Here is a 23,056-nt window from a genome sequence, read left to right as displayed (position 1 = left end):
AGACATCTATATCAAAGAGGTGCATGCAATATTTGTCTTGCTGAGCCTTCATCCAGAATAAACAAATGTGCCAAATTTTTAAAATTCTGAATGATTTCATATGCGAGAATAAGAGAGAATATATTCTAAATGTAGCTGCTACTGCAGATGGGAGAGGAACCGCAGATGCAAATACATAGCAGAAATTGTGTTTCCAGAGAGACTGATATAATTGGATTTTACTACAATTTCTTAACACTAATAAAAGACAGTAAATATTTGCTTTGTTTCATGAATCTGACACATAATCTGAGGCCAAGAGAGATGGATTAATTGGGTTTGAAAAGAATCATGTGGACTTTAAAAACCCCCCACACCCAAACCCCAAAAGAGAAGTGTTTGAAGAGGATGGTTGTGTACAGCTATGAGCATCCTCGGCTTCCCGTGGCGCCGGGTAAGGGTGGACCTGCCTGCCTGGGCCTGGGGCAGTCGGGGCCGTAAGAGAGGGTGGTGGCTGTGTGTAAAGGTGCCCTTTCCACCTGGCAGTCGGTGCGTCCGTGGCTGTGCAGCCGCAGCGCTCGGCCTTTCCTCCGGGAAAGGAAAGACCGTGCTCCTTTAAACAGGCACTTCATAATGGAGATTGCTGTGTGTGACAGTCTCCTTCAAATGCAATTATAATCGCCCACATTTGGAGTTAGGCACCTGGCTCCCCACTTTAAAGGATGCATTATAATAAGAGAGTGGATGATTTTTAAAATGTATTTTTTCTCTCCCTGAAAGTCCGGTTTTAGGATGCTGTCCTGGCCTCACAGCAACAACAAATCTTAGTTGGGCTAGAACTTTGCTGGAGGTGGTCTGGTGAAAGTACGCTTTTGGCAGAATTTATCATAGTTAAGCTCTAAGAGGAAGGACTTAATTGTGGCTTTTTTGTGATTAGATTAATGTTAACTCCTCCTTTGCAATGTTTAGCTAGAGATGGTCAGCTAACTTCTGTGCTGATACCAGTTGATCCAGAGGGAGTCCTTGTGTTGACAGGAGTTTGGCTTGATTTCTCTTACGGACCAAGTTTTGGATCAATGTCTATCATAGAATAACCCCCGTGATGCCCCAGGCCCTGCACAGATGCGTTACTCAGTGCGGAGCCTCGGCTGCAGTGTGCATGTGGCAGCTAAAAGGAATTGAAAAGCTCTGGGGGTATAGAATTAAGTGGCAAATAACATCAGTGAAAATCATCCGAAGCGCTGAGAGTGAGCTGCGTTGTCTTCTGGGGCTGTGTTCAGCAGAAATTTCGCATGCTGGTTGCTATTCCAGAAACTCGGGAACAACAGCTGATCAGGACTTTGGAACTTGGTCAGCTGGGAACTTATTTACAGGGGTTTGAGTTGTTAAAGGTAGAAGACGGTCTGAGGAGCCTCAGATCACATCTCTGCAGCCCGCAGCAAAACCCTAGATGTCTGCTTATTGCCAGTTGAGTATTCAGCTGTTTGAAGCCTGTACAGAGCTTATACAGTATGCACTGGAGGCAGAGCTGTGGGAAGGTGGTAGGAGTGGGTTGGAGAGGCTTGGGCGAGACCCTTGGAAGTACATCTGGCAGGAGCTGGAGCCTTTCAGCTATTTGCCTGCCTCACGCTCCAAAGTTACATGTGAGGGATGAAGGATCAGCTCACTGCAGAGGCACCACGTCTCCTCTTCCAAGCTCTCCCTGTCCTTCCCGCTTGCCACAAAGGGTCTGTGAAACTGGAGTTACTGTTGTGGCACAGATGAATTTCACTGGTGAAGCCAGAAGCCAAAGGATCAGACCTGTGTTCTTGCCTTGCCTGTCTGTATGCTGGCTTTACAGCATTGTATGGCTTTGCTGCCTTGTGAAGGGAAGTTTCAGCTTAACCCTGATCTGTTATAATTAGTAGTTCTCGCTGACACGGGGAGCAGAGTTGTGTCCATGTTCTGGTTGGTAAATGTGGTTTGAAAAAGGAGAGCAAAGACAAGCTCTTAGCCCTCTGAAATTATAGTCTGAGAGCTGGTTGAGTTTCGTCTCTTTTCTGCGTGGCAGAGCAGACTGCGTGGAGCTGGCCGTACACGGCTCTGTCTGAGCAATCACCTCGGGTCTCTCCCAGGCGTTGCGATCCCCCCACCCTTGATCAGAGACATCAGCACGCCAAGGGATGGGTGATATATGCTCCCGGCCACGACACTTGGCAGCTGGACAGCTGACTGACTCATCAGTGTTCGCGGTTTCTCATTTAATACCGGGGCTGTTCAGATGATTTAAGTGCCAGCAGTCCAGCGAGGAGGTTGTGCTTCTGCTTCCAGCACGGTTGTGGAGCCATCGCCTTGTCTGCCTCCCATCCATACTTTTCCTTGCGGGGGGAGGCTGGGGGTGGATCTGGGTTTGGTTGTCAGCTGTAGATCGAGCCGTATCTTGCGAGCGGTTTTATTTCCTCCTGGCGATTGGGCTTTTCCATTGGCTCCTCTTCCTCTCCGTTGTTTGCCTTCTGAGGAGCAAATGTCCTGTGCACAGCGCTGCCCTGCGCAGCGGGCTGCGGGGCGCTCCGGGGGCCCGGGCTCCGCGCCCTGCCCACCCCGCCGGCCCCGGGCCTGAGGCCGCCGGAGCCCCTCGCCACCCATGCCCCCGGGGGGAGCGCTCTGCCGGGGGGGCACCGCCGCCTGCCCCGCAATGTAATTGCAGCCGGCGGGCTGCCAGCCGCTCCGGGCGCGGGGGGCGGCGGGTCGGGGCAGCGCCGGGGTGCGGGTTGCGCGGGGCCGGCCCCGGGGGAGGTGCCGGGGCGGGGGCGGGCGGTGGGGGCGGGCAGGGCAGGGCAGCCCCCCCCCCCCATTGCCGCTGCCCCCTTCTCTCCCGCAGGCTCTCGTCGCCCGGCGGTTGCGGCGGCGGGGACGGCGGCGGGAGCTGCAAGAGCGGGGTCATTCTGGACATCGCCGCCCTGAAGATGACGGAGCTGGAGTCCGAGGTGCTGCCCCTGCCGCCCCGGTACCGCTTCCGCGATCTGCTGCTGGGGGACCAGTCCTTCCAGAGCGACGACAGGTTCGGGGAGCGGCGCGGGGGGGCGCGGGGGGACACCCACCCAGCCGGGAGGGGGGTGGGGAGGGAGGCAGGTACCTGGGGACACACAGACGCTCCCCGGGGATGGGGGCACAGGCGCACCCCCGCGGGTGGGACGCCCACGCACCGGGAGCGGGGGGGGCCTGGAGCTCTCCGCGGTGCTGATCGCCGCGGGGCGCGGAGCTCTCCGCGGTGCTGAGGGCCGGTCCCGCCGCGGCGGCCTGGGCGGGCGGGGGTGGCGACGGGCAGGCGTTGGGGTGCGGGAGCGTGCGGGATGCGTTCGCAGGAGCCAGGGGTCGTGACCGGGCGAGAGGGCACCGGGACGCGTGGGGGTGTGCGGGGGGCGGAGGCCGCGGGGATGCGTGTGGGTATGCCTCGGACGGTACGCACCGCGAACGTGTGGGTGCTCCAGCGCCGGTGGACATGCCGGAGCTGCTGGGCGTTGGGAGGTGTGGGTATGCTGGGGCAGCAGACATTGAGATGTGTGGGTATGCTGGGCAGCTTGCTGTGTCTGGGAGTCCCCTCAGGGTTTGGCAAGGAGGAAAAGGGACCGCTGTCTGGGAGATGCATGGGCTACGGTTGGTGAGGTGAGGGGCTGGTGAAACTCCCTGTTAAGCCGTATGCAGAGTTTGGGCTGAGCACATACATTTATTTAGGAGGTAAGGCTCATCCCAGCTGTTCTCAGAGGCTGTCTTTGCCGCAGGGGATGCTGATGGGAGCAGAGTAACTCTAAAGAGCTGCTGTGGATGTGGCACAACTCTCCCTTTCTTGGGCTGTCTAGAGAAATGGCCTTTATGGGTTGAGTGCCAAGCCTGCTATTCCTGGCTGGCTGGCAGGGGTTTATTACCAGGTTGAGTGAGCTAAAGCGAAAGGAGGAATGCCATGAGTGGCAAGTGAATTCCATGAGCGGAGCGGTTAAATGAAGAGGAACAAGAACAACCCTCCCTTCAACTCTGTTCGTATCATAAAAATCAAGGAGCTACAGTGCTAATGGGGAGTCAGTAAGATGATTGTCATCTTTTCCCACCAATTAATGGCACGATGTAACAGAGAGAGGTGTAACTCTTGTTGAAAAAAACCCTTCAGTTGCTGGAGAGTTAGCCTTTGGCTAGCTGCTGTGTATTTGGTACGCCCGCATCAAGGCTTTTGTGCATCTGTGTTAAAAGGTAATGTCATTTTTTTTACATGTACAAGTGTCATGCAAAAAAAAAAAGTTAACTTGACTTTGAGAATGTGGGATTTACAAATGTTCTAAATAAGTGTTCCTAACTTTTATAGCCCTGCAAGAACTGATCTGTCTTGAAAATGAGTCTGTGATCCTCAAGATTTTAAAGCCCAGATTTCCTTAACAGGCACTTAAACATTAGTATAGTTTTATGGCATAGGGTGAGAGGTTGATAGGAAATTCCTGCTGCAGAAAATGTCTGGATTTCAGAATGGTTATGATATGGCTCATTTGGATAAGTTTGAAGTTTGGAGTTTTAATAGTTTTCATATTTAAGTATCTGAATGGATCTGAAATACAGAAGATGGCAATTGCAAATTGTGTTTTTTCTGCATTTCACTGGTATACCCCTTAACCTTCGTTTTCATCTAGACTTGAGTGTTTCTGATTCAGAATCTCTCTTTAATTTTAGTGTGGAGATACTCTGGATTATTTAGTTAAATTCATTAGCCTTGTTTCTCCAGATGTCTTTGTTTCACTGGCTTTATGTGCTGCTATCTGTAGTTCTTTGACTTTCCCCTTCATCTAGAAAGTACTGAAAACTTCACAGGGTGTTTGGGAATGCAAATCTGTGAGCACACATTTGCTATTCACGTGTAGTCCTCTTGACTTCCCTGGGAGCTGAGGTGAGCCACTGCCGTAGACTTTTGGAAACGTTGCTGTTAGGCCTCAGTTTCAGTCCAAGTCATTAATGGTCCTGGGACCTTATAGATGAAGCAAGCTCGCTGGAGTAATTATGACTAGTAGATTAGGCTGTTCCAAACCAACTGATTAAGGAGCTGATTTAGGCTATCAGAAGAAAAGCAGAAAGCCTTTTTAGCTTTGCTGTGCTTATAAATACTAAGCAGCTCAGAGATGTGCTTTGAAGTGCTTTGTTACAGCACTGACAGGAATGTGCTGAGGAAAATTCCCCCGCGTAAACAGTATGGGGAACTGTGAACGGTAAAACAGAGCTCATTGGACTTACAGATCTAACACTGAAGGAAAACACCCTTAGCACTAAATATCTCATTTATTTATAAAAGCAATGCTAAAAACATTAACATCTCAAATATCTGCTTTTGAAAAACTCCCCTACAACGATAGTGGGCTGATGAAAGTGAGGAGGTTTCTGGGGTCAGCAGAAGACTAAAAGGATGGGAGGCCGTAGGGGAATCCAGGTTTCGCTGCTTCTGGGGAATTAGAACCGCTTCTGTTAGAGATGTATTACTCCATCCTCATCACAGAGGATGCTGAGGAGACACCAGCACTGGACTGAGGTAAGAGAATGAGGTAATGCCGGAGCTTGAGGAGACAAGAGCTTGCTGGAACAAGTAGATAATTGGAGAGCTGTGGTACAGCAGGAGGAGAGAGCATGTCCAGATAACCCATGGAACTGAAAGCGCTAATCAGTGAATATGAGGCGGAATAGGTAAAATAGGCTGCTCCTAATTTACTTTTCTTTTTGGAATGCGAAAGGTGAAGACAGTCAGTCTAACTAAGTAGGGCTTACTCTTTGGCAGGTAGACTGATTGACATGAGAATTAAAATAATACTTTGAACGTTGTGTGGAGGATGGTAATAAATCAGCCAGGAAGCAAATAGGAAAAGGCCGGCTAGAAAGGGAATGGGGGAGGTAAATGGATTTGTGCAACCGAGAGAGAAAAGCCTAATGACAAGCAAATCTAGAGTTGTCAAATGGCAGTGCTCCTTCCAGCATCTTCTTATTCATCTTGGGAGCTCACTGCCACGAGGCATCTGGAAGGCTTTGGGCTTAGCTGTATTTCAGTGCAGTGCAACGGTACTTAAATACCGTGCTTGACATTTTTGCAAGGCAGGTCTTTAGGCTGTAGAAACAGGATTAACTGTCATTCAGCTCTGAATTTCCAGAGGACACAGACTACTGTCTCAGGGCGTAAATCTGACTGATAGGGACCGGGAGGTAATTTCTCCTTTGGGGAGAGGAAGGTTCTCTTTGGGAAGCTTGCAGTTGCCTCAGTTGTCTGCCATAAGTTCTGTCTGGTTCAGAAGTTTCTTTCCCTCTTTTTGGAAGGTTCTGTCAGTGTCAATACTGGGAGAAAGAGAGATCTGTTCTGCTCTCTTACGGCACTATTGCATTTCTTCTCTCACTGATGTTTTGTTGTCACGCAAGTATTCAGAGCCACTGGAATATAACAGTCGAGGCAGAGTTTAAGATGTTGAGCTTGTAAGAAAAAGAAGGTGAAGAACTGGGGGCAGGAATGCTGCTTGTGCCCGGCTGCCCTGTCCCACGCTTGGCACGCGACTGCTCCGGCCACGGGAATCCTCTGTGCAATGGTACCTGCGTGTGCAGGAGCAAGGCCAAGGGGTGCTGCTGGAAGGAAGGAGCTGGATGCAGCATCCCGTCGGTGCTGCAGGTTTGGGCTCCGTAAGGAAGGCTTCTGTTCTAAAGTGATACTGGTGTTTGCTGATGAAAGGCAGCTGAGAAAGCACATCTGCTGAATTGATAAATATTGTTTTATACCACAAGCTGTGGCATCCCTTTGATCTTTGCTGTCCTGACTATGGCAGTTTTTGATCTCCTGCATTCTCTTTTCTCGGGCAGTGCTGACAACTGGGTTGGGGCATGTATAAAAAAAGCCCATAAATAAAATTAAACTGTATCTCAGAGAAGTGCCATTAGAAGCTTATTTGTTGCCTAATTTAAATAGTCTGAATACTTTCCAGAAAATCGTCATCAGAAGCCACAGTCCTATTTACAGTAGCAAGAAGGAATGGATGTCACTTTGATTAAGTGCATTTTTCTGAGGCTAATTATCAGCAAAGAATCATTTTGATGGATGAGGATGTTTGGAAAAGCTGCTTGTGCAGAAGAGTTCAGCAACATCTCTATAAAAATTTTAACATCTTCTGTTTCAAATAAAAGATTTTTCAGATGTTGCATAACCAAGAGAAGAGAGGCTTTTAACAACTGGGACAAATTCTTTTAAGTTTCTTCTTCCAGGTTAGATAGATTTTGAAAACTTCTTTGTCTGTTAACTGACATCTGGCCTTTGTCTCTTGAATTTGTCGCTGAGTGGTGGCTCTGAATCATCGGTTGGCTTGTACTTGGCATGAGCAAACCGTAGTGCTGAAATATCAGGCTTGTAGGATCTTATCCCTGCAGTTTTCATGCTAACGTGCCCCAAGTGACTTCCTCATCAAATGCATCATTACAGTAATGGATCTGAGCAGTTTTGTGTCCCTCTGTCAGGTTCCTTGAATATGTCTGTGGCTGAATCTCCACTCATTGCCATTTGACTTAATGGGCAATTTTTCTCATTTTATTTGGAAGATGCAGATGCTAACTTAAAAGTTCCAGTTTGTATCCAGAAGTTAGAGACATTTATTTCTGTGATGGTGAGGTAATGGCCAATATTTTAGGTGCTGGACTGCAGCGTCTGTTCAGGCTGTGCCATCTGCGCTTGTGAAGGTTTGTACCTGGATTTAGGAGATCCAGCTCTGATGCCTGTGTGCCACAAAATTCCTCTGGCGAAGGCTCTTCATCTCCCAGCACTCTGATCCCTTGCTTGTGAAAGCAGGATGAAGGTATTTATTGTCTAATGCCCATCCCCTCAATAAGAGTGGTAAGGCCCAGGCTCCCACCAGTGCAGAATCACTCAAGGGGTGACTCCGTCTCAGTTGCGATGCCTGAGCCCAGCTCCAAACCAAGTAATAAATAATGCTGGTGAAGATGGTGGGGGCCGAAACAGAAACCCAGGAGTGCCTGTGTGACCACTTGAATTGAATTGCTTCTCCTCTGCTTTTGCCACCTGGCAAAGCAAAATCAAAACATTTATTAATTGGATTAGGCTGTTTTCCTGAGTCAACACTTTGTCGGAAAGTTTCTGTCTGACAGTACACAAGCAAGTGCCTGCTCCTGAAAGCTCAGCCAGCCTGCAGCAGTAACTCCGCTCCTGGTTGGAGCGATTGCTGCTCCGCGTGGGCTCCGGCTCCTGAGCCGGGCAGCAGGGCGAGTCAGGCGGGTGACACATACTGATGTAGCTCTTTCCAAAGCAGATACCTACAGCTCCTCTGTGTCAGCCAAGGCTGTGGACAAGACCGAATTTAGTCCCCAGGTGCCATCTAAGTTGTTGGAGAAGCTGCTGACCAGGAGACCTTATGGGGGGCAGGCTGGACACACTGCACTCCTCTGATGGGGCTTATTCCTGCTCTCTGAATGAGTGGGCAGGGGCATCCCAGGCCACCAGCCCTCCGGCATGGCTCTTCTGAAGCACGGTGCCTTAGGTCTAGACTAGCAGAGCTTATAGCAAAAAAAAGGAAAAAGCACCTGGGGTGGGGTGTTGGCATACTGAAATCTGCTGCCAGTCCCATTCGCCACCTTGCGTGGAAGAGTAACGAAGAAGTCTGCAGTCCTGGGTGGCCAGGCCCCTCCAGCGAGGGTGGCCGCAGCAGGTCCTCTCCCTTAACAGAGGCAAAATCAACGTGTATCGCCGCTGCGTTCCTCAGCTCGGCTCCAGATGGGATACGCAGGGGTGAAGAGCGTGTTGGGACGGCTTTATAAAAAGGGTATGGGTTTCCTTCTGTTTGTCGATTTTTTTTCTTTTCATGATACATAACGTTCTTAATTGCGGTTTGCTTTTTCAGTGGTTCTGAAAGGCTGCAGTGATGATTACTAACATGGTACCTTAACTGAAGTGCTGTTCGGAGTTTTTTTAAATGGATATTTCCTTGTAGCTGTTGGCATGCCTTTGATATTCATCTTAAGCCAGAAACCCCTGGACATCAGCAGGAATATTAGGGAAGTTATGAAAGTAATAGAGTAAGAGAACAAATGCGCTTCTCTTATAATTATATGTATTATTTTATAAAAAAATGTCATTACTCTTTTCAGGGATATTGCTTTTACTGTAAGTAATGGGCCCTTGCTAGTAATAAAAGTAAGTGCACGTAGCAGTCTGGTGGAATGAGTGGCGGTGTCCCTGGAGTGCTGCAGTACGTCCAGCTGTGCCCTGATGAAAAGGAAGAACAACATTGATTTTCAGTTATTTAGCGCAATTTAACATCATGGGCTCAAATTTCCATCCTTCCCTGGTGTATTTTGTTGGTTTGTTTACTTTCACTTTGGTTTCTGTTCGATTTATTGGGAGGATGGGCTTGAAAGGGAAAAACGTAGTGTTTCAAGTTACCTGAGAGTACCTGTCCAAGTGACGGGGAAAGCGCGAGGAAGGGTGGCAGAGGGCCATGTCCCTGCTGAGAGCGGTGGGGGTAGTCCCAGCAGAGACTTACACCCGTTGAGGATCTGGGTTTTGGCTCACGTTGTGTGCAAGAGCAAAGGGGAAGAGCGGGGCCATGGGAAGGAGCGACAGCCCTCGCAACCCAGCAGTGAGCGCTCCGTCTCCTGGCGCGCTGCGAGGTGGGCGCGCTGTGAGGGGAGCGCCTGGGTGGCTGACATCGGCCTTACTGAAGGAAAATTAAATGCGTGGGCAAAATGAACATTTTTACTCCCCTCAACCAGTTGTACAGGACATGCAGAAAGTCCTAACTGAAAAGTTTCCTTCAGTGAAACTGAAGAAACACAGTCCAGAGTGGCCTGAAAAACGCTGGCGTCCTGGGTCCTGCCATGGTTAACTAGGGCAAATCTCCTTCCACGTGGTCCTGGCGTGAGACTGAAGCCCGGTGGGGACATCGCCGGTTGCTCCAGCTGTGCATGGGCCTGGGGCACCTTTCTGCCTGGGGCTTCTTGTGCTCAGATGGGCGGCTGCTTAAACTTGCCGGTAAGAGCAGAGAACAGAAATCACATACGAGCCAGTGGAAGAAGCTTGGTTGCATGGAAGATCTTGGCACAGATCTACAAGGGATGTGGGTCCCTTTTGCACCAGGGAAGTACCATGAATGTGAGTCTGCGCCCACAGATCTGGTGAAGGAATGATGATATTTGTCATCGCAGCAAAACCTTGTGTCTGCAGAAATCAATGGGAGTGTTGCCGTTGGCTTGGGTGAGGGTGGAAGGTCAGGCTGAGACCGAAGCTGTCACCGCTGCTGTAGTGACAGTATGAGAAACAGCTTGGCAGCTGTAGCTGTAATTGCAGAGAATGCATTAAATTTTTCTGCTATGTTTTCCCACCGCTTTATCTCGTCACAGTTGCATCTTTGTTCCCAAGGGAAATAATTTATTGCCGTTCTGAAGGTGGTGCTCATTCCTTTTCCTCTGCACAACCTGTTCGGTGACTGACTGCGTGCAGGGAGCATCGGAGCTCAGGCATCCCCCGCTCGCTGCCTCGGGGGCAACGGGGCTCGACTCCTGCCGCACCATCTCTGCCTTCTGCAGCCAGCCCTGGCCTAATGCCAGCCCTGCCTGGGCGTGAGCTGCTCTCTCATAGACCCCTGTGTGGTCACGGTAAAGGAGATCACAAACAGAGCTTAAATAAATTGGTTAGTAAATCCCCCCCATACATTCTCCTGTAAGGCACAGCATCTCAGAAACTTCATTTTGTGGTAGACTATGCAGCAGAGGGGTTTAGAGAGGAATAAAAGGCCTGAAATCTGAATCAAAACATCTCTGTTTCTGAGAAGTTCCACCAATAGAGAGGATTAATTCTTTATTGTCTACTATTTTAAGCTCCGCTTATCAAGAGAGACGTGAACACATTGAAGCCCCACAGCTAGTGCAGATTTCCTTGCCATGCTGCATTTGCCTCTGCTCCACTGGCACTCGCTTGGATCCTTAGCAAAGTTGTAGGTCTTCGTTTGCAAAGAAAATACCTCATGTTCCTCCTGACTGACAGCTCCGTGAACGGGTCATAGAGGCACTGTACGCGTCTCTTGCCAGGTACCTACGGAGCTGTGCTGGCCGCGGTTTGCCTGCGAAGGGCTGGCAGTGCAGGCTGCTGGGCAGTGCGAGGCTAAGCAGCACCAGCCTCCAAGTCCCTGAATCTGGAGATTTCTTCTATTATCAGTCTATTAATTTGCTGCTTTGCTGCAATAAGAATAATTTTAACTTTTATTCTTATATTTCAGAGAGTTCAGAGTTTAGATTACATTGCTACATCACACTTTGTGCAAAATGGTAATGTTGAATTTCATCTGCCATCATGACCTTATTTCCTTCCTTTGCGGAGCATTTAGTTGCCATTTTAGCAAATTCACGGCTGCCTGTTTTACTGCAGGGAGATGATCAAAGTCCAACCCGCTGGAGAGCGCAGGTCCTTGGGGGTGAAGGCTGGTGGGGAGGTGGCAGTCTCTGCTCTCCTCTCCTGTCCTCGCAGCCTCATCGTGGATGTCTTAAAATCTCCCCTGCGTAGCCAGAGGGCTGGTGGGTGCCCTGGGTAGGCTTCAGCATCGCCCCTGCAATTATTCTAGACAATAAATAATCTAGAAAATATAATAATCTAATGTAATTGAAATATTCTAGACAATAAATGATCTAATAAATATTCTAGGTGATAAATGATAGATAATGAAGGAGTTCATGGTGAGTTGAAATGCTTAAGTCTTGGTGGGACAGATAGGTTGTGGATGTTAGCACGTTGCTAGCAGATTAAAGTAAAAAAAGGCATGTTTTCCAAACCTCTCAAACTCAGAAAACTTGTCCCTTCAAGCAGGAAGCCTGTAGTAGCGGGTGAAGTGATGCTTTGCAACAGGTACGTTAACTTGCAAGCATTTTAAAGAGCTGTTTTCTGTTCTAAAACTCCGTCGGACCTTTGTTGCAGGGCACAGGTGGGCTCTGCAAGGGCCATCCACAGCTTGCTAGCAGAACTCCAGGAGCTTTGAGTTGGCTGTGCCTCTTTGGACTTGCACCGAGGCCGCAATTGCATGGTCTTGCTTATGTCTTCCTCCTAAAGACAGACCATCTGGTTCTCTTCTGATCGTCTTCAAGAGCCGGTCTGGGTCTGTGCTGTTTGCTGACAGTCAAACAGGACATAGAGGCAGTGTTTTGTGAGGAAGCTGTAAAGTGAAGCCTGCAGCCAGGCGGAACGCGTGGGATCGTGACATCCTCCAAAGCGATCGCTCTGTGGTCAGTTCCAACGTGCTGGGGGCAAGCCCTCTACTTCAGGAACGAAAGTTTCTGCAGCCAGATGGTATTTGCTGTGTGCGAGGGTACCTGTACGCAGGTACGTTTTCCCCTGTGTTTTTCTATGACATTCTCCCCATTGAATAGGATCCCTCTTGCGATGGAGAGGGTGCAGCTTGCTCACGCTCTCTCCAATCCAATGCCATCATTATTTTTCCCTGCCTGCTTTTTTGCAGCAGTTGTGTGGGTGTGCACATACACGTAGCATGATGTACAAGTAGCCATGGCCGCAGCCTTCGACAGTTCAGAGCCGGGCCAGGACGTGGGCGCAGCCGGAGGGAAGGAAGGAAGGAAGGAGGAATTGTGCTGGAGGCTGAGGCTAACAGCAGGTGCTGAGGGAGCCCATTAGCGGGGGGTGGGTAGCTCGTGGGGTCAGCTGGGTAATGTAAATAGTGAAATGGCAATGAATTAAATGGGTGAGAAAAGTGATTTGCTTCAAGGGCGAAAGACTGAAGTGTGGCGAGAGAGGGGATGCGTGCAGCGAGGTGTCGCCTCGGTGAAGCCGAGAGGTTCATTCACCTCTTCCCTTTGTAGAGTTGCTGTTTTGATGTATTGAAGCCTTGGTTCAGCAATAACCTGCTTCTGCTCAGTGTGCAACCGCTGCTGGCAAAGCTGGGCACTAGGGAGGTGCTGGCTGCCTCGCGGCGGCGTGCCGCTGTGTGCCTTGGCACGCTCCGGCGGGCTGGAACCGAAGCTTCCCTGGCTCCCTGGCGTTGGAGCCGCTCCCAGCTGCGGCGTGAGGAGCAGCGCTGAGCCCTCGCCTCTTCCCTCGGGGAGCAGAGCAGCGGAGCAGCCCCCGCTGCCCGGGGAGGGGTTGTGTCCCCGGATGGGTGCTGGGTGTTGCAAGGAACTGATGGAGGAGAGTGCAGGTGTTCACTGTGGCCAATGCAAACCTCCTCCTGTTGCTTGGGGGTGTCCATCTCGGACACGAGCTGCTTTCTCACCCCCACGGCATCGCTCCCCTGACCTGCGTGGGGCTGCCCAGTGTCTGACTCTCGCTCTGTGCACCGCCACCATCGTTTTACTGAGCCGGATTTCATGTCTGCTGTTGTCAACAGTTTCTTTGTCACAGATGATTTTTGTTGCTGCTCTTTCATAATACTGTGGTAGAGCCCTCTTGAGGACAACACAAACATGACTCCTATCCAACAAAACTCCCCAAACCCAGGGCAAAATTGTGATTTTATTATTCTCTCCGGGACTCTCCGCTGTCACCTGTCTTCTAGCTTTTGGTTGTAGCTTTGCATAAAGCTGACTGATGTGGTGCATTTGCATGGGAGCTGCTGGATACACTGTCTGTGAGGTGCAGGGGGGTGTGGAGAGGGTATGTCCATGTCTCCTGTCCAGGCAGCAGTCCTTGTGCTCCCCCTGCAATGGCAGCTTAGCCGAGGCTGGAGGCTGAGATCCTCCAGTCAGCCTGATCCTGCCTGGGGATGGGCGAGGGTCCTGAGGAAGGTGCTGTCATCCTCCGGTCTTGCAGGTCCTGAAACTCTTGGAGTTAAACGTGGGTCTGTAGGTTGTATCCCCCCTTCCTTGTGTGCTGCTTGCTCTTCTTCACACGCTGGATCTTTCCTGGTCCTGGTTTGCAGAGGGCTGTGATGAGTTCCTCGCTCCGGGCTGGGGCTTGTTGCTCTCCTGCAACACTGGGAATGAACACAAATACTGTGTTTGTCAGCCTCTGCTAGCTGGTACAACAGCAGGATTTTTTTAAAAAGTTTCATTGTAAGGTCGAGTGAAACCCACCACATCTTCTGTGATTGATCTGTGATTGAGATCTGCTGGATTTTGTTAAGTTTGGGTGGTGATTTCTGCTGCGTGGTGAGCAGCCGTGCTCTCCGCTTCCTAGGCTGTGCCTCCTGCGGGGCCTTTCGCAGATTGTTCGGGCTCTGTGCTGCTCAGACCTGGTCTCCAGCCGATGGGCTCGTGTAGCCACCATCCACCAGCGCTGCAGATCGGCACGGCAGCAGCTCTGCGGCGGCGGCGGGAAGGAACCGTGGGGGAGTGCAGCGGGGCGGCTGCGGAGCGAGTGCCGGTACTAGAGCGGCTGTGTTTGGATTAGTGACTCTGCCACGCTTCCTGCAGCCCACGCAGGCTCCCGCAGGAGCGGGAGTGTTGCTCTGCAAATTTAGCAGCTACCTTTAGGCAGGGAGCAATTACTTTTTGGGCTGTGAGTAGAGTCATCGAGCCTTTCTGCGTGTCTCATATCCATTCCCGGTACGCCGGTGGTGACTATTAGTGATGCCATTGCTTTGATGGAGCTTTGCTGCAATCGGTTTCTGACTTCAGATCGATACAAGCAGATTTATTTGGGAACTGGACTTTCCAAATGCCGTGCTGCTGCTTTGGCCTGGCCAGCCCTCTGTGAGCCTTGGCTGTGGGTCAGCGCCCCTGTGAACCCAGCACCCATTGCCAGGGTGCCAAGCAGCAGTTAGAGCACGAAGCACAAACACCATGGCTCGGTGGCAGTGTACGTGCTAGCTCCCCGATGGCAGGAGCTGTCAAGAAAAACGTCTCCTCTGTCTAGGAGAGAGGAACATTTCTGGGGAGCAGGTGGTGAAGATGTTTAACAAATGTCAGCTTGAGACCTTGCCATCCTGTGGGCAGAAGTGACATCGCTGAGAAATGTGTTATCCTGTCAGAAAGCAGTAAAAAATCCACCAGCTAGCTGTTTACGAGCAAGGCAGGCCTTTGCCAGAAGCGGGTGTTTTTCCTACCCCTGAGACTCACGGAGTGAGAGCTCCTCGGAGCAGCGGGAATCCTGCTCCTGCACACGTGGAGGCTGAAGGCAGGAGCCGTCGGCACCGGGCGGGCAGGGCATCGCCGTCCCTCCTGGGCAAAGCCTGCCAGCCTCTGCTGACCCCCGAGCCACGGCTCCTGCCTTCTCTTCTGGGTGTTTTTTTTTGCTCCCTTGGCTCCTCTCTGGGTTTTAGCAAGATGCAGCCTCTGAGCTTCCCCCCGCCTCTGCTCGGGAGCCCGGAGCCTCGCTCTGCGGGGGCGGTGGGAGGATCTCACCTCCTTCCCCTTCTGCACTGAGCAGGGACCAGGCAGGGGCGATGCCAGACGAGCAGCTCCGGCGAGACACAGATGCCTCTGTCTGATGAGTGAGGCTTGGCCTTGCAACTCGTGTAACTTGGGTTTTGACAGAGCTTGGGTAGCTGGGGCTCAGCCAGCGCTGCCGTTTATCGCTGGTCCCGACGTGATATCTCTGTTTTTACTGGAGAGATCAGGCAGCTTGTGCCCCGCTGCAGGCAGAGAGGAAGCAAATGCTCTCGGTTTAGAGACAGTCTCAAGTCTTCTGCTGGTTCAGCTGAGTTGGTCTTGTAACTGTTACCGTTAGGACATAAGCATCTGGCCAAGCCACGCTGCGTTATTTCTGAATGCCTTAATCAATCCCCTAGAGCTATTTAATTTAAAAGTGGCCTTCTGACTGCATGCAGTGTGCTATTTTGTATGTGAGCAAAAAAGCTTAAACAGAAAGGTTTCCTGCAGACGGGTGCTAAATACAGTTTTTCAAAGCTAAAACGCTGTCTAAAACTTTTCCTTTCAGACCAGCAATGGATGTGATTGCATGACTGGGAGTGGGGAGAGCTGCAGAGCCCAAAAGAAACTCATTTGCCCAGTGTCCACGTGTGAAGTGCATAATTACATCTGGGCTAATAGCTACCTATGGGAGTATTATTTGAAAAATTCCTAATTTGATAAAATGGGTAGTAATTGGTTATTAGAAGAGAGTTTAATTGAAATAATTGGCATGAACACTAGTGTGCTAATTTAGCTTGGTATTTATAATGTACAGTCACATTGTTTGTTCAAGGACAGAGAAATGGGTATTAGGTGGTGCCTGTATTTCTCAGCAAGAAGTTACAGCTGGTCTCTGGAAAGACATTTATTCGAGGAAGCTATTTAGTCACTGTTCTTGAGCTTGGATTTTGAAGATGGATTTGCTTCATTAGTTTGATGCAATTACACCCACGGTGCTGAGAGTGAAGGCCTTCTCTGACACTTCAGTTCCCACTTTGGATGACTTGAGATTGGTCTTTCTAGTCATCCAGAGCAGCTCCACCTCTCTGGCACAGGGACATTCCCTTCCTGAGGCGCTCACACACACATACGTGCATGAGTGTGCTCGCCCACATGCCGGCATGCAAGCAAGAAATGGGACGTTCATCTTCTCCGTACACCCTTTCATCCCCGCTCGTCTGACGTTCCTCAAGACCTGTACACAAGGCATCAGTTCCAGCTCGGTAAGTCAGCACCATGAGGTTTTCCCATGTGGAGAAAGACTTTATAGACTCATTCCAGAGTGGAGATCTCTCACGTTGCCATCTCAGAGCTGTTGTACAGGGATTGCCATGAGCTGGAAGGCTCTGCTGCGGGAGTTAGCAATCTGTCGGGTCACTGAAAGCGTTACATGGTGAAGAGATGGTGACATGAAGAGCCATTACATCTCATCAGCCTCTTCCAGAGCTGACATTCAGCAATTGTTCCTTTTCATCTTTCTCCAGAGTGCTTTTAAAGCTCAGTATTGTCCCTTTGTTTGGATTCTTCCCAAAAAGTATCTGCACTTAGAACTGCCCAGTGCTGATGGAGAGGTTTATTGCCAGCAGCTATTGTGCTAAAATTGAGAGGAAAAACAATTTCTAGTCAGCTCTTGTTATGGTCTCTAATGGGAGATATTTCTTTCTTGCTAAGAACTTGTAAATGTGTTTTAATGCCAGATGCAGTGCTCCGTGGCTAAGAAATGTTCAGCCTTCCAGGGTTCAGCAGCAGAAATATTTCTGCTTACAGACATGTGCAAAACACATTGCACATGTACGAAGGACGAATGCCTTCCCAATGGTGCAAGTTAAAAAAACCCACACCAACAACTATGAAAAAGCAAAGCCCAGCTATCAGACCCCAAAGCTTGCTCTCCAACGCCCAGGGCCGTGCCTCATACAGCTTTGTGAAGGAGTCCTGGCTGGCAGAGCTGTGCAGCAGGCTCAGGTGAAGCCCAAAAGGTTAATTAAGTCCAAAGCCACCTCTTGCGTAGCAAGGCTGTGCTGCTCAAGGAAGCCCTGTGCTGGTATGTAGAGGAGGGCAAGCGTCTTCTGCTCCGTCTGTGGCGTGCAGGCTTTTCCAAGAGAAGCTGGCGATGTGCTTTGCCCCAGGAAGGCATCCAGCTTTGGATGTAAGGGGCAAAGTTTGTTCCCCATGGAAGCATGCTGAAGCAGGTGGCACTGTGCAGGGCATGGCTTTGCCCTGCTGAATGAAGCTGCTGTTCGCACCCCCAGGGATTGCTTTGCCGGTGTTGTGTGTGGTACCGAGCCCCTGAGGGACCTCTCTGCTCCAGAGGGAGCAAGCTGGGGGAACATGGATCGGGATTTCAGTGGGAGGGAGAAGGCAAAGGAGGGACGTTCATCTCTCTTGCAGGGAATTATGAACGACTGAGATGAAACGCATGTCTAGATGAGTCCCGTGCCCTTTTCCAGCATTGTGGGTGCTTTTTTAGGTGCTGATGTGATCCCCCGTTCCCTTTCCACAGAGGATGATTCACAAGGGGCACAGCGGGTGCTGCTGATCCGACGTGTATTAGTGAGCGCAGGAGAGCACTGAGATCTGCTTTGGGGCCCGGTAGCTGCTTTTCTTGAGCAGCTTTTGAGAGCTGGAACAATTATCCCACCTTTTAAGGCCTTTTTTCCCTTCTAAGTTGCCCTGTTTCCCATTACCAGATCTTAGGGAGAGAAAGGAGTACAACTGAACCTACTGGTGCGGATATTAACACAATCATGATATAATTTAATCTTGATCCCATTAAACACCCTTAATGATCAGAGAGTTTCTCAGTTGGTTTAATGGACTCTTTTCCAGATGATGAGGCTGTAAGATCAGACACTTGTTATAAATGTCTGTTTATTAAACAATCTTTCTTCCTAAAAGCTTCTGCCTGGCAAGAATGAATATAAATGGAGAGGATGGTTCAGTCTTTAAGGAGACACTGTGTAAAAAATTGGGGCCTATTCCTTTTTATTTTTGTGTGTCTTGGTATGAGAGGTGAGAACAGGCCAAGACATTTTTTTAAAGCGTGCTTTTTACTTTAAAGGTATGAGGCAGTCGAGACTCGGCATCCGTGAAATAGCATCTGCTGTCAGACCGACTCCTGGAGCAGATATTCCCCTCCCAACAGATGATTTGTTCATGGGAGTTGAACCAGAAGCTGATGAGCAGAGAGGACCAAAGTTCTATAATAACCTGACTTAAAAATCCTTTTCTGTGGCTTTAGTTCACCTTTGGCTCTTGACGGGGCATGCTCAGCAGAAGGCAGCGCAGAGTTTGCATGCGTACAGCAGCGCTCATCTCCTTCGGGGAGAATTTCAGGGTATTTTGTGCAGAAGAGGCCCCTGGGGCCTCTTGCGTGAGGGACGTGGTGGTTAACGCTGTCATCTGCACGCTTCACTCATTTACGTCTGAGTACACAAAGTGTGTCGATACCCAACATTGTAAAGGGCCTTCGCCATTGCGTAAATGCTGTGTTAAGGCTTTTAGGAACACGGTGCCTGTTTGTGGTGGCGGTTTGCATGGCCTGAGCAGTACGCAAGAAACCTTTCTTTCCCTTTTAACGTCTTGATGCCGTGCCCTGCTTTTGACTGAATGTGGAAGTAGAGGGACCCTGTTTGTCAGATCCCCGACGGCATCTGGGCGCAGCGTGAGCTTTGACTTGGGCATTGCACATCACCTGGCTGGCAGGGACTCCCACTGCAGGGCAGAACTTTCAGCTACAGCCCACTAGTGATCGGTAAGCAAATTTTTTCTCATTGAAGTTAAAATAAGAAACGTACTTGAAGATCAATGGTCTGGTACAGCCCCTTGTTCTAGTCCTTCCCACACGTCACGATGAGGCTGTCACAGACTCCATGGAGTTCCTGCCTCACTTCTGCAGCGCATTGTGGTTTCTCTTTATACAGACGTGCCGTTTTCTCTATCTTACATAACGTATTACAAAAGGAGTGGTGTCAGAAATGGGAAGTGTATGGCAAATGGGACCCAGCGTAATCCAGCGACCCTGGAGAGGGAAGAAAATTTTATTGCTGTGGGACACAGTTGGCAGAGCTGCTGGAGAGTCCCAAAGCCTAAGTTTCTCCTTTGAAGATTCATCTTTTTAAAAAACAAACAAAAAACCCCCATCCAAGAATAAAAGTTTTAAGAAGGTTTTTAGATGCTAAAATTCTCCACATTTTAAGCAGAAACTCTTAGAGTCATTTAATAAGTAAACACTGTTCTGCAGTTTAGCAGAGCATTTCATTAGAATTTTAATACTTTAGGAACAAAGTTGCCACAAAAATGTCATGCAAAAAAGGCTCGGAGTCCTTTAAAACTGCAAAGTAGGAATCACGTTGGCATTTCAAAAGTCTCTGTGAAATTGCTTCCTGGCGAGCTCTGCCGGGGAGCTCTGAGAGGTGTTTTGCAGCAGCGAACGAGCTGAGCACAGGCTCCCGGCTCATTAAACGCCGTAGTGTGTCTCCGTCCGGAGCGTCACCGGCTCCTGAAGGCTCTTTGATGCCGGACTGGAAATAGCGAGTGCTTGAAGGGCCGGCGAGAGGCTGTGTGGGGAGGCACAAGGCACCTTTTCAGCTCGTGTTGCCTGCTGCATCCCCTGGGAAAAGCTGGAGCGAGTCCCAGGGGAGCAGGGTGTCCCCCGGAGCAGAGCGTTATCGGACGATGTGCGGCAGGAGCCGGGGGTGAGCGCGCTGCTGTTGGCCGCCCTGCCCTTAGCTGCTGGCCGGGGATGCTCAGAGCATCCCTCTGCTTTCTCCAGGTCTTGGCTCAGCCACCTTCACCCACAAGGGGAAGGTCCTGGCCTCGGAGGGGAGCCACGGGCTCGGCCCTCGGAAAGGCTGGCGGGAAGTTAGAGGATTGCCACGGTACTTACGCTACGCGACGTGGGTTTACTGCCTCCTCCTGACTGACCGCATGGGCGTGGGGACCTCTCCTGCCCCGCTCCTCCTGCGGGTATCACGAGCGGTACCAAGGGATGTTTACAAGGTGTTTTCAGATTCATGGGGGAAAAGTACTGCACAGACGCTTGGAGTAATAAACATTTATAGTGCAAAGACTGTTGCAGCTGGGAGGCAATAAATTGCAGCTAATGGCAGTTGAGGGCCGTCACCCAGCCTGCCCATCCCTGGCACCCAGCTGTGCCGGCCCCGAGCCCTGTGCCTGGGGGAGCCCAGGAGCCCCCGGCTCCTCCCGGCTGGGTTTGGGTCCTGCCCTGCCACCGTCTCTGAGCATCGCTGCCTTCCTTGCTGCTCACCGCATTGCTCTGCCTCCCCGTGCAGAGCCGGGGCTGACTCATGCTCTGGAAAGCGCTGCCCGTCCCTGCCGGCGCAGGCTGCCAGCTCTGCCTGGGTGAGGACCCTGGCACCGCTCTCATTAAATCTTGGGAGGCGGATAGTGACCCTGTTGTGTACTCACCTGGAAAAGTGACTCGGCCGTGCCTGATTACTGTGCTCTGCCTGGAGACTTTTCATGCTTCCCTTGCAGATATATATTTAGATTATACCCAAGGGCTTTTAATTTCCTTGCTGACTTGAGCAGCTGTGACAAGTATAGAGACAGGTATATAGATACCTTCCCTTTTTCCTCCAGCCATTTTAACCTGTCGTCAGCTTTGTTAAGAAGTGGGAAGAGATTACGAGCCACTGTAAAGCTTCAGGGTCTCATTGCTCTGCCTGTATGCATGTAAAATGCACCATAGAAATAGGAAACTGTTGTCGGAGGTCCCGTGGCTTTGTAGGGATATTTCTTCAGCATCTGCTCGGGTCTGCTCTATTTCTTCTCCCTGCTAAGCAGTCCCAAGTTAACATACTGGGTTTGCAGCTTTCATGTTCGTCGCTGATGAGCCACACTTAGAGAGGTAAAAATGGGTTTGCAAAGGCTGCGATGACAGTTCTGGGATTCAGTGCGCGAGGCTCTTGCGTCGCAGTTATATAATGGCTCTCGCCAGCTCTCCGGGTAGTTGGGGAGTTACTTGGCGAAGGGGACCTGCCGTCCCTCTGCCGGGCTAGCCGAGAGGGGAACTGTTTGCGAGTCCCCTACATCCATCTGCGGGGGCCAGGGTGTAGCCGTGGGGGGTCTGGCCGAGCCCCCCTGGCAGTCGGAGCAGCGGGGTGCTGGGGCTGGCATGGGCACCGCTGGGTGCACCGGGTGGGAGGGAAGCTGCAGGGCACGGCTGCCTGTTACTGGGCAGGTTCGGAAGTCCTGGGTCTGTAAAGGAGGTGCTCCCCCCTCTTCTAAATGCTAACATTTTGAAATTGTTAACATTTGAAATGTTAATGCAGAGAACTGGGGAGCAGGAGAGAAATCAAAGGCTCTTCTACTCTCAGACACACCGTCCCCCTCCAGGCTTGCAGCCTGCCTGCAAGCTCTGTATGTATTCTCTTACTTTACATAATTTTTCCATCTCTCTCCATCAGCCCAGCTCTTCAAAGGCTTCCTTCTGTTTCCAGCTCTCTTGCTGCTGCTAAATATGCTCTCCTCCATGTTTTCTAAAATGTTCCTTCTTCCCTGAAACTCCAGTGCTCCGGTTTATTAGAGAAGCCTCCCAAACTCCGCTGAAGAGACGCTGGGTGAGGCAGTGAGCTGCTGCCAGGTGCCGTTGCCTGATTCAGCTGCCAAGACTAAATAGGGGAAGTGAGGGAATAAAACGCAGCCAGTTAATTTCTGCCTGTGTCATGCAAATCTTTCAGGCGCCTTCAAGTGCCTGGTGTCTGGTGCGGCACCGGTTGGCCAAAGATTTCCGCAGCTGTGTGATGGTGTTGGCGAATTTGGGTGTTCCCCTGTTCCAGGCTCTCTCCTGTTGGGTTTCTTTGGTTTGCCTCGGTGCCGAGCACCCTCCAGAAGGGCCCTGGGGGATGGAGCTGCCCCCCAAGCCCAGCGTGGCCCCAGAGGGCGGGTGCTGCAGCAGGGAGACCCTCGGGGGTGACACCCTTCCTAAGGTGGACGTGGCTGCAGCGGTGGCATTGCCTGCAGTAAACGTGCTCCAGTGGGGACTCCGGAATGGAGACGGGGACTTCGGTACAGTTGTGGGTTTGGCAGAAACCGCTCAGCCCAGTTGCCATCCCAGCCAGCTGCTGTGATGACAGAAATCCCTGCAGTTTGTGAACTTTTCCTGAAATGCTTTTAATGACAGTTTAATAATAACACTTAGCGCTTGGTACAGAGCTTCTCGCCCCTGGAACTGAAACGCTTTGCTGAGAAGGGTAAGGACCATTATCCCCCGTGTTCACAGGGGGGAAATAGCTAGATTTTATTTGTGAGAATAATTATAACAAGTGGAATTAATCAACTTTTCATATGAATGGTGTTGCTTTTTAAAGACAAACGTCGGGAAAGAGTCCCAGATACAAAGGAGAACTCACAGTGGTGTAGATCCATCTGACGGCTTCTCGGGGAACTCGTCAGTGCCTGTGGTGCAGAGGCATTAACCCTGCCAAGGCAGCGCGCGGAGGGAACAGAAACCAGTGAAAATAAATGCAAGACAGGGCACAGCGTTTGCTTGCTGGTGCCCTAGATCTTGGCGAGCAGGCGTCAGAGAGCTGCCGTTCCCTAGTCCCAGTGTGAATTGCTCCCGCTGCACTTCGCCTCTCCAGCCACTCAAAGCCCCGTTGCTTGGGAAGACTCTCCCAGCTCCTGAACGTCCCCTGGCTCGTGGTGTGCTCCGCGTAGTGCCTGGAGAAAGCACACTGAAATAATTGCTGTTTCTAGTTTCTTAGCTGGAGGGCTC

At 50.7% G+C, this 23,056-nt stretch overlaps 1 protein-coding gene across 7 annotated transcripts in view; it reads left to right on the top strand.

Moving 5' to 3' along the window:
* Window positions 1-23,056, top strand: part of KCNT1 (potassium sodium-activated channel subfamily T member 1) — an 88,972-nt gene that overhangs the window by 13,250 nt on the left and 52,666 nt on the right. For 5 of the 7 annotated variants that reach the window (XM_087752762.1, XM_087752764.1, XM_087752763.1 and 2 more), the window contains exon 2: window positions 2,840-3,019. The exons of 1 other annotated variant lie outside the window; for it this stretch is intronic. In XM_087752762.1, the coding sequence (XP_087608888.1) occupies window positions 2,840-3,019 (180 nt within the window). Of the gene's footprint in view, window positions 1-2,523; window positions 2,656-2,839; window positions 3,020-23,056 lie in introns of those variants that run through there. One more of the 7 variants, XM_087752766.1, reaches the window with a different exon arrangement.

This window comes from Nipponia nippon, unplaced genomic scaffold (assembly GCF_047370975.1).
Source record: "Nipponia nippon isolate SJK-2023a ecotype South Korea unplaced genomic scaffold, ASM4737097v1 scaffold_16, whole genome shotgun sequence".
Lineage (NCBI taxonomy): Eukaryota > Metazoa > Chordata > Aves > Pelecaniformes > Threskiornithidae > Nipponia > Nipponia nippon.
This window is presented reverse-complemented; position numbering and strand designations above follow the sequence as displayed.